At 45.1% G+C, this 9,432-nt stretch overlaps 2 protein-coding genes across 5 annotated transcripts; one reads left to right on the top strand and one right to left on the bottom strand.

Annotated features, from left to right (window-relative positions):
* Positions 1 to 1,203: 1,203 nt before the first annotated feature.
* On the bottom strand, positions 1,204 to 6,664 carry LOC119356154 (probable isoaspartyl peptidase/L-asparaginase 3). 4 transcript variants are annotated; one of them, XM_037623072.1, is made up of 8 exons: positions 6,511 to 6,664; positions 6,227 to 6,413; positions 5,136 to 5,200; positions 4,605 to 5,036; positions 4,478 to 4,536; positions 3,628 to 3,732; positions 3,211 to 3,287; positions 1,204 to 2,322 (listed from the first exon to the last, which is right to left on the bottom strand). In XM_037623072.1, the coding sequence occupies exons 1-8, from the start codon at positions 6,571 to 6,573 to the stop codon at positions 2,234 to 2,236; spliced, it is 1,077 nt and encodes a 358-aa protein (XP_037478969.1). In that variant the 5' UTR covers positions 6,574 to 6,664; the 3' UTR covers positions 1,204 to 2,233. The 4 variants fall into 4 exon arrangements, with proteins under 4 accessions (XP_037478969.1, XP_037478971.1, XP_037478968.1 ...); XM_037623074.1 differs by lacking the exon at positions 1,204 to 2,322 and having other exon boundaries at positions 2,815 to 3,287; positions 5,073 to 5,200; XM_037623071.1 differs by lacking the exon at positions 1,204 to 2,322 and having other exon boundaries at positions 2,815 to 3,287.
* LOC119356155 lies at positions 6,664 to 7,492 on the top strand. Its single transcript, XM_037623075.1, has 2 exons — positions 6,664 to 7,054; positions 7,155 to 7,492. The coding sequence occupies exons 1-2, from the start codon at positions 6,833 to 6,835 to the stop codon at positions 7,233 to 7,235; spliced, it is 303 nt and encodes a 100-aa protein (XP_037478972.1). The 5' UTR covers positions 6,664 to 6,832; the 3' UTR covers positions 7,236 to 7,492.
* The last annotated feature ends 1,940 nt before the right edge of the window (positions 7,493 to 9,432 follow it).

Below are 9,432 nucleotides of genomic sequence, written 5' to 3'. Positions count from 1 at the left end.
TCCATCTCGATCCTTTCAGGAGCGGCTCCTTCGCGAGCGCCAGACAATGGCTGGCCAGGGCCCCCGCACCCTTCTGCCGCTGGAAGGACCACTCTGACCACGACGACATAGACGACGACGAAGGTGCCGCCGACCATTCACTGTCCGCTACAAGCTAGTTAAGTTTTTTAGGTTTTATTAGTTGAACGAACGAAATATCGTCCAGTTTATTTAAAATATGTTGAATTTAAGTCCGTTTGAATGAATTCCGCCATGTTTGCATGAATTTTGTCTGAATTTGTTTGTATTTCGGACCGACTTTTACGGTGAGAATTGGATGGCCGGCTCGTGTATCACCATCGGCAGACGCGTCCGGACACTTGAGCGGACAAATGTATGTCTGTTCTGGGGGCCGGCGTTGGAGATGACCCGACCAACCAGAGCGACACGAGCGATCTTTTTTTTCTAATATGAGTATAATACAAATATATAACTAGCTCAAATAAATTTAAGTTCGAAATTCATTTGTAAATTTTGAACGGCATTCACTCGGTATTTTACGGTTACCGCGTTTCTCGCCGGTAGACAAAACCTTGGCTGTATAGATATAAAAACACATACATCTGGTATTGGAAAAATCTACACTTCATTCAATTTTCAGAGTAATTCAGTAAAAATATGTTTGCCCGCAGGCTTGCTGCAGCTCATGTGCCTGGAAACATGTTGAAAGCACACAATGCCTGAACCACAGTGCTTAGTATTTGTTGTTTCTTTTCTGACAGCAAGATAGTATGCCTGAACATTTCGCAAAAAAAAAAAAAGTATGCCTGAACAGACAATGACAATGGCAAGAAGGAGAGGAGGTATTTACAGAGAGACGATCTACGTACAATGATTGGGAATCAGCAATCCTAAGAAAAATCCAACCTTACGAAGGTGAAGAAGAATCTCCCCGGCAGCAGAGCAAGCGCGCACCGCACGGCGAAGGGCGAAAGAGCCCCGGCCGAACCTCCTTCCTTCACAGTTCACACCATGATGGCCATGGTGTGGAGGGTGGACATGTGGCCGTACATGTCGGCGGACATGTGCGGGGGCGGCGGCCTGGGGCGCATGAAGCACTCCTCCAGCTCCTGCAGCTTGGCCACCAGCAGGACGAGCCGCCGGAGCGGCACGAAGATGAGCGTCATTGGGATGATGCACGCCCCCAGCTCCAGTATCAGCATGCCTGCTCGACCAGCTCCACGCCCTCGCCTCTCGCCCGCCAAATCTCTCCTCGCCCAGGCTTCTCGGCACTTGCCGCGGCTTTGCAGGCCTCCCTCCCTTTCCCTCGCTTCTCCACGGAGCAAGATAGCAGCAACTGGGTCGCCGTGTGCTCCCAAGCTACTCCACGGGCGAGGTAGCTTTCTTCGTTGCGTTGCTTGGGCAAGTGCTGTTGCTTTGCCTTGTGGAGCTGCAGCTGGGGGGTTGCTTGCATATATAGCCTTCTTTTCGGCGAAGAAGACGCTCTCTTATCTCTACCCTGTTGATGGCGCTTAGTTTACACCCCCTGCCTCTAATGATTGCTCTCAGTGCGTTTATCAACTTGTTGCTCCGCCTTGCGGGTGCATGTTACACAACGGGGCAGAGCTAGAGAGATCTTTATTTCTCACGACGACGACCAAGGACGTGGCCGGGGGTCCTAGCTATCAGGCTACGGCGGAGCTTTCGCACCAACGAACCGCAGAGACGGGTCGGTCTCGAGAGGATTAATAGTCTCCTTATGTGGCACCTACTGCTAAAGATTAGTTTTTCAACCGAGTGCTTATTTCGCAGTAGATGTGGATAACTATTTTCCAAGTCCACTTGATGGTGCTGGTACAGGGTGGGTTTTGTTTGTGGTCCTGCCATGACGGTGTATGCAAGCGACGACTACGGTCACCCTCATCCAGCTTAACACACGGAAAACGGAGAAAAATGACTAGTCACCCCGTTCAAATCATTTCGAACGGTTGTCATGTGGTATTTTCCGTACTTTGTGTGTATGTGCCCTGTTTGATCCATGTGTCCCATAGCGTCGACGGGGACCTCTCTCCGGATAAGCAATCCACAACAGTACCATTATTCCAGTTGTTCCCTGAGAAAGAGTGGGTGGCCCCTCGGAAGCTCGGGGGGCGCGGTAACGGGCCAGGCACCATCACGCAAACAATGCAACTGGGAGCCGATTTTCTAACAAAATGCATGTAGTGAAACAGCAATGCTCTTATTTATGGGTTTATTATCCAAGTTTCTTTCCTGTCCTGGTGGCTTGCACACATTCATTTCGTGCAAACATGATCGCGACCCGAAGCGACACGCATTCATCTCCTGCAAACAAGATCACAATAACCTGAGGTCTTCAGGCGAAAAACAAAGGTGCAATTTAGTGCACAGCATCCTCGACAACAAAAGCATATTCAGAGAATAAACAACAATAGTTGCTGCCTAACACGACCATCATCAAAGATAACCTTTTTCTCGCTTAATCAACAATGCTGACAACCTTGCATTATGGCGATAAATATGCAAGACACAATGATTGATAAAATAAACAACAAGACAACATATTTATATTCATAGAGAAATGGGTGTCAACTCGATACTGCCAACAAACTTAGGTTGATCAAGGAGAAAACGTGCGGAATAAACCAAATGCAAAAAACAACAACAAAGGAGGAGGTTTTCTGGGAATCTTCAAAGCTGACAAAGCGTACGTGAAATATTATATGCCCTTACCAGCTCTGAAGATGACCTATTCCACACAAAAACTCTGAACATGACTTAAAGAAGTACACCTGGCTAGTACATTAAAACTCGTAATTGCAAGAGAAAAGTTGACAATAAGCAATTCCAGCATTTTCTCGACAAGTCTACAATGCATGCATTCAATGAGTCTACTACCATTATATAACATGGCAGTTTCAATAGAAAACTGCAGTCCAATATAAGACTCGAGAACAAGCCCCCCATGGTATTGTTGCATTACCATGGGAGTGAATGGAGAGGACTTGACATAGAGGAATACACCTTATTGGCGAATCAGCCTTTTTGTTTTAACAAGGATCTGCCTATGTTAAGGTGTTACTGTGATGACCTCCACATCCTGCATGCTGGAATTCCTGACAGAATACTGAAAGGTCCATCCATGGCATGCCCCGGCATGCACTCCTTTCTTGTTAATCGCAAATACAGCACCAACAAAATCTGGGTACTTACGAGCAATTCTTGATATAGCATCCACGGCAGCATCTCGAGGCTCCATTCCAAGTCGCATGCTCTCCACTACTTGATAACTGCAATAACATCACATAAATGTTTAAATAAAAAAAACATCGCAGTTCATGGGACCATTGCTTAACTTGGGCTACTAATAAAAAACCATAAGCTAAAATTCATATTAGATTACTCAGCCTTCGAACCAAATTAGAATATGGACATGGTTGAATACCATCATATCCTAGGATGTAACTTCCAAGTAAGACCACAGAGGGGGAATAGGTGCATGATTAAAGTGAGTTCAGAGAAAATAACAGCTTGCTAGTGACTAATGAAGTTAGGGGTCAAAACAAGAAAAAGTATGGTTTGTGGGAAAGAAGAACAATAAGTTTTCTAACAAAATCATTTCTCAATTACCACGGAAGGAAGCGCATCATAATATCACCATCACCAGTAGCTCCACAAGCCCCAACTTCGTCATCACCATATGCAGAAGATCCTGGTATTGGTCCATCACCTACCCTGGAAGCAAATGATTAGTCAGTACTACCTATCAAGAGGTAAATAGCTGTTCCACTTCCACAACATCGAAAAAGGGAAAACTGTGGCATGACACCAACGTCATTATGTTGTCAAAATATACAGAGTATTTCAGAAGTTGATATACAATACCAGAGTATTTCAGGAGTTGATATATGATACCAGAGTATTTCAGAAGTTGATATACATATCAAAAGGAAGCTTCAAGTAGTATTTCTACGTAAATATAAGTTGGACAAACCAAAAATATGTCTGTCATAATCCAGTTAGGATAAATATTGTAAACCTATATACTGAGACATATTAGTCCCACTATTAATGAGGTTATGTAACATCCAACTATGCACCATCTATTTTGTTAGCTTTTATCCAGCCATAAATAAAGTAACAACATCATCAAGACTCGCCACACATTAGTGACTTTGCAAATATACCAGCGCATAGTATCAATACTACAAGAGGATTCGGCAGTGGTGAGTTCTATGGCTGTTATTATCCCTCAGACAGAAGTTCGAATATAGAAGATACAACGCCAACTAAATACTGCAGTCCTTTCCCTCAAAAAAGAATTACTGCAGTCATTTCCCTCAAAAAATAATTACAGCAGTTTTTCATACATTATTGCAGATGCATTCGATAGACAGATCACTGATTTAGCAAAAAACAGGTGGCCAACTAAATTGTAATGTCAATATTTCAAATTCCCTAACAGAGGCAAGATGCTTACCTTCCTGGAATTTTGAACGTAGCACCATTAGTTGATGTGCCAACTGCTACATGACCCATCTCAACAAAAGCACACTGTTTAGTTTCATATTAATAGAGAGTGACTTTCCTATAAACGCGCTAGGTACCTTGTCAATGACGGCCATAGAGATTGTGTCATGGTTGTGGCGATTAACAGAGTTGAAATGGGAGCTTGTCGGTTCTAGTAAATTATCATTTTGGAGCCATTCCTGACAGGTGATTCCTTGATCCTCCCATACAGCACTTTTAACAGGGTCCTTAGGTATATTTATAGGATGGTATGGACCACAGTTGCCAGCAGGAGCAACATTTTTCCAAAAGTTAGGTTGGCAATTATTCTGTCTCCAATTTGACCATTTCTCAATTGACTCTGGTGAACTCAGGTCAGTTGGTCCTGCAAGACCCATTGAAATTGCAAAGGATGTCGCCTTCTCTCCAACAAGAAGAGTATGCCCGGTATGCTCCATGACCAACTTTGCTGCCATAATTGCATCCTTCACATATCTCATGGCAGCCACAGCTCCAATTTCCATTGTCTTCTGCCAGTTTTCTTAAGCAAAAAAGAATACATCCACCATAAATGCCGCAACATAAACATCAGCATATACTGTAGCTTGAGTGGTTAAAGCAGCTTTTACCCCATTCATGATAAGAGCATCTAAGGTAGTTTCACCGTTCTCATCTGGACTTCCACCTGGACCAACTGCATAAAGTTATAAACCAGTTAAAACCAGTACTATGGTTGATTCAGATACACACCAAAAATAGGCAAGTTGTGAAACTAAAAAAGTTGCAAACACACAATCATGGGGTTCTGCTATATATTTAGTGCATAGAGAATATTAATGGATTCAAACACAAGGCAATGGGAACAACAGGCGAGTACTTCAGAACAAAGTATCATTTAATTGCTAATATTTATCTGCGGCATAACCGCAACTGCACTTACCGTTGTCTTCAGTTTTTACGATGTTAGGTAGAGATAAATAAATGAGTGAATTGGTAACGTTAGTAAATAGGTTGAGTGGGCAAGCTGGATTGACCAATGTTTTTTATCTTTTGATTATTGAGACTTAACTCTTGATATCCATCATAATTTTCTCATAGTTAAATTAAGCTCCAAGAAGTACTGATCTCCAGGGCAATACATCAATAAAGAGTACACTTGATTTTTAAATTAGTGTAAAATAGCGCTTCTGATAATAGATGTTATCGACAAATTTAAAGAATTAAGTTTATTCCAGAATTGTTTTAAGTAGGCTTGCAAAATCCAGTAGTGAGGCTTAAGGTTCTCACCATAAAAAAAGTATTGAAACACCGAATAAAATCCTATTTGAGCTATTGATTTATTTTCTGAGTTGCCATATCATTTTGCTGTCTGGTACCTGCAAGTATGTTCATCAGAGATTTTATTTTTTTCTTGTATGCAAACCCATTTATAGGCTTGCTTACAGAATAATTGGTCAGAATCCCTGGTTTCTATGTAAGCAAGCCTCTGGGAGTTGCAACCGGAAAAATATCATATCAATCAACCTCCCCGGAACGAAATGTAACTTCGGTATTATAAATATCGGTTTTAGCAGGTATGTCCATTTCTCGTCGCCATCCACCCCAGTGCTCCCACTGAGACTGAAATGATACCATGCCACAAGCCACAGGCCACAACCAATCCCCATCACAGGCACACATGGACGAATTGTACAGAGAAGGACGGCAGCAAGCAACTGACCTGTGCCATCGCAGCGGAGCTCCTCGCAGGCGGAGCAGCCAGCGACGACAGCATCCACAGCCGAGCCCCCTGCGCCACCGGTTTTCACCACGTCCCACGCCGCCCTGACCGCCTCCCGGAACGGCCAGGTGCTCACCACCACCGGAAACACGAAGCCCCCTTCCTCCACGCCTCCGCCATCCACGGCCTGGTTCAAAATCCCCCCATCGCAGCGACTCCATCAACGATAACACGAACAAAATCGACCTGCACAAAAATCGGATCGGATCGGATCAACGACTCACCACGCACCAGGTGAGCCGCAGCAGCAGGAGCCCCAGGAGAAGCCCCGGGTTGCTCCGAGCCATGGAAGCTGGGCGGTTGAGGTGTGGATTGGGGAATGGCACTACTGGTGATCACTGAGAGGTGGGGGAGAAGAGCCTACCCCGTTATGTTGGGGGTGAACTGGCAACGGGTCCCACACGTCAGTGGATGGACATGACACGGCCTGCCAAGGACCCCACGTGTCGGTGAGCCTTGTGTGTTTCAGTGTGTGCATAGTTTGCAACTCCCACCGAGCTGTGGTGTCCCCCAAATAACCTAGCGGCGGCGGCGGCGGCGGCGGTGATGGATGAGCTGGGTGGAGGCGGCGGGAAGAAGGGCAAGGCATGGCCCTGGTGGCTTGGAGCGAGTGCGGCCCAGATCACCGGCGCGCTGGTTTGGTTCCGGCGAGGCAAGGGCGGCAGCGACATGACGATGCCGTTCAGGGCGTTCGCCGTCGCCTCGCTCTTCGTCGGCGCCGGCGCCACGACCGTCACCGCCGGAGTGTCCGCGGCGGGCGTCGGATCGGTAAGTCGCCGGAGCCAAAACCCCCCGCATCCGTGTGACGGATTCTCGATCTGGATGCGGCAAATTTTACACCGTGCGTCTGTGTTCTCTGTATCTGCAGGTGGAGGAGATGAAGGGCTTGGGCGCGAGGATCCGGAAGTGGAGCAGAGTTCCTCCTCGCCGGGTGGAGGGAGGCGAGTAGCAGTACTGCCATGGATTTGATCTACTGCTAGAGCGGCAAGAGTTTCCATGTGAGGATCAAGATTGCTTCACATGATCACACATTTGGGAGATGCAAATCAATAATCACATCTGTACTGTACTACTACTCTGTAGGAGTAACTTTGTAGCGAAAGCTTGTTTACTCGAATTTTGATCCTGCCTTCTGGAATATAGCCATTGTACTCGTCTCCCAGATTGAAACTGAAACTGCTTGTTTAATTTTTTTTGGTGATGTTATCTGACGAATGTCAGCCGGAAAGGGGTTTGTTTCCTCACAGTTGCTTCGCGAGATCAGATGGTGGCAATTTTAAACGAAAAATACCTTCTTGTCATTTCCTCCTAGCAAATGTGGTTTTGAAGAAATTAGCATTCCCTCACGGTTAAAATTGTCAGCAAAATCGTTCTAAATATCCCCCCCCCCCTACTAGAGAATGTTCGACGGCTAAGAGGGTCCTAAATTTTAGTGAAATCCTTTTTTTAATAGAGATAAAGGATGTTTAAGAAAAACACAGTATAATTGAAGTTGCTCATAGTATACACGAGCATACACTCGCCCGTATGAACTCACACATGCACACCCTTGAGCACCTTTGAGAAACTGAGAAGAACATCGCGGGATGCCTGAAATAAATTCAGGAATAATGCGAGCACCAATGTCAAGTTTAGACTTGAATCCTGATGGGCTAGGGATATCACTGTTCTCCTAACCATCCAACCATAGGTTGGTTTGCAAAAATTTCTTTCGGCACAACAATTAGCATGGTTGGGGCTAAACGGGTCATGATTGCTTTGGTGCTTTGCTAGGGGGTACAGCATCTCCAGTCGGACCCCTACTACGCCCCACCCCCTTTCAGATTTGGGCTGCCCGGACATGTACATAACATCATATCTAACAGGTTAAATTAATCCTAAACCCCTTCAAATCGTCTTCAACCCTTGCCCTACATGCCATCTTCCTCTCTTCTTTCTCTCTACAATGCCCGTAGCCAAGCTCTGACGCTGTGTTGAACCCGCGATGTCCCCACCACGAGCCCCAAACCTCTCCCGGACATCCTTGCCGTGCCAGACACGAGCACCACGCCGGTATGTCCTACTACACCGGACATACACCTCGCTTGCTATGTGTTCGATGAAATATCCGAGCTGTGTTTTGTAGATTCTTTTACTCATTTTGTAGGCAAACGAGTTCGTCGGATGATGATTTTGATTACAAGGAACTTGATGACTACATATTCAAAGAGTTCATCGATTCGTTCGATTTAGACACCAATGATGACGAGAAGCTGACATGATGGTGATGATGAGCATCCATATGTTGTTGATGAGTATGTCCGGATGGGAGGAGAGTACATGCATTGAGGCCATGGAGAAATTTTCCTACACTGTGGTGAGGATGTTTCAACCGGAGTACTAGAGAGAACAAAATGCCACGGGCGAAGGGCAGCCACACACATGATTTTGAGAAGCCTGGAATACATGTCCGCCTCCCGAAACAAGATGCAGATCATTTTGTGAAGTTTCTAGAGATGCACCGCATTTTCGAGATACATAGGTGCACATGCACTACTCAATGGACTTGTGGAACATATGTAAATTCATAGTGGAAATCACTGAATTTTGTGCCCTTCGAACCAATTTTATGTTTGAACTATGAATTTTTCTTTCATAATAAATTTTTTTTGTGTGTGTGTGTTATATTCATTGTTAAGTGTATTCATATAATTTAATGACGACGGTTCACGAAACCTGTTTTATCAACCTATGGACTCCTGTAGATGACAGAGTCCCTGAAGCAAATTGGTTCAGGATTCTAAGGTTAGAAAAGAGTTACCACTCAAGGGAGGAACATGATATGTGGAAGGCTATCCTGGTGGCTCAAGACTGACCAGTCCATTCTTCCTTCCCCTGCTGATGAAATATTATCTGAAGGATAAGCAGCAAAATACATCACACTCTCATCAACATAAACCCACAAGTCAGCCTGATGCATCTTCTAATGATCAAGAGGTTCAAATGATCTCAGTTTTGCCCAAGATGCTAGCTTGCCAAAGTGTTCCTCGAGCTTAGCAACCGAAGATCTGGACAAGGCTTAATTTACGTCATGGATTTGAGAATTTGAAAAATGAGGGTGTGGTTGCCGGGGTGGGAATATAGGGGATGGATGTCTCGTGTCCGTG

This window comes from Triticum dicoccoides, chromosome 2A (genome assembly GCF_002162155.2).
Source record: "Triticum dicoccoides isolate Atlit2015 ecotype Zavitan chromosome 2A, WEW_v2.0, whole genome shotgun sequence".
In the NCBI taxonomy this organism is placed as follows: Eukaryota; Viridiplantae; Streptophyta; class Magnoliopsida; order Poales; family Poaceae; genus Triticum; species Triticum dicoccoides.
Note: the sequence above shows the minus strand (reverse complement) of the source record. Positions and strands in the feature narration are given on the sequence as shown.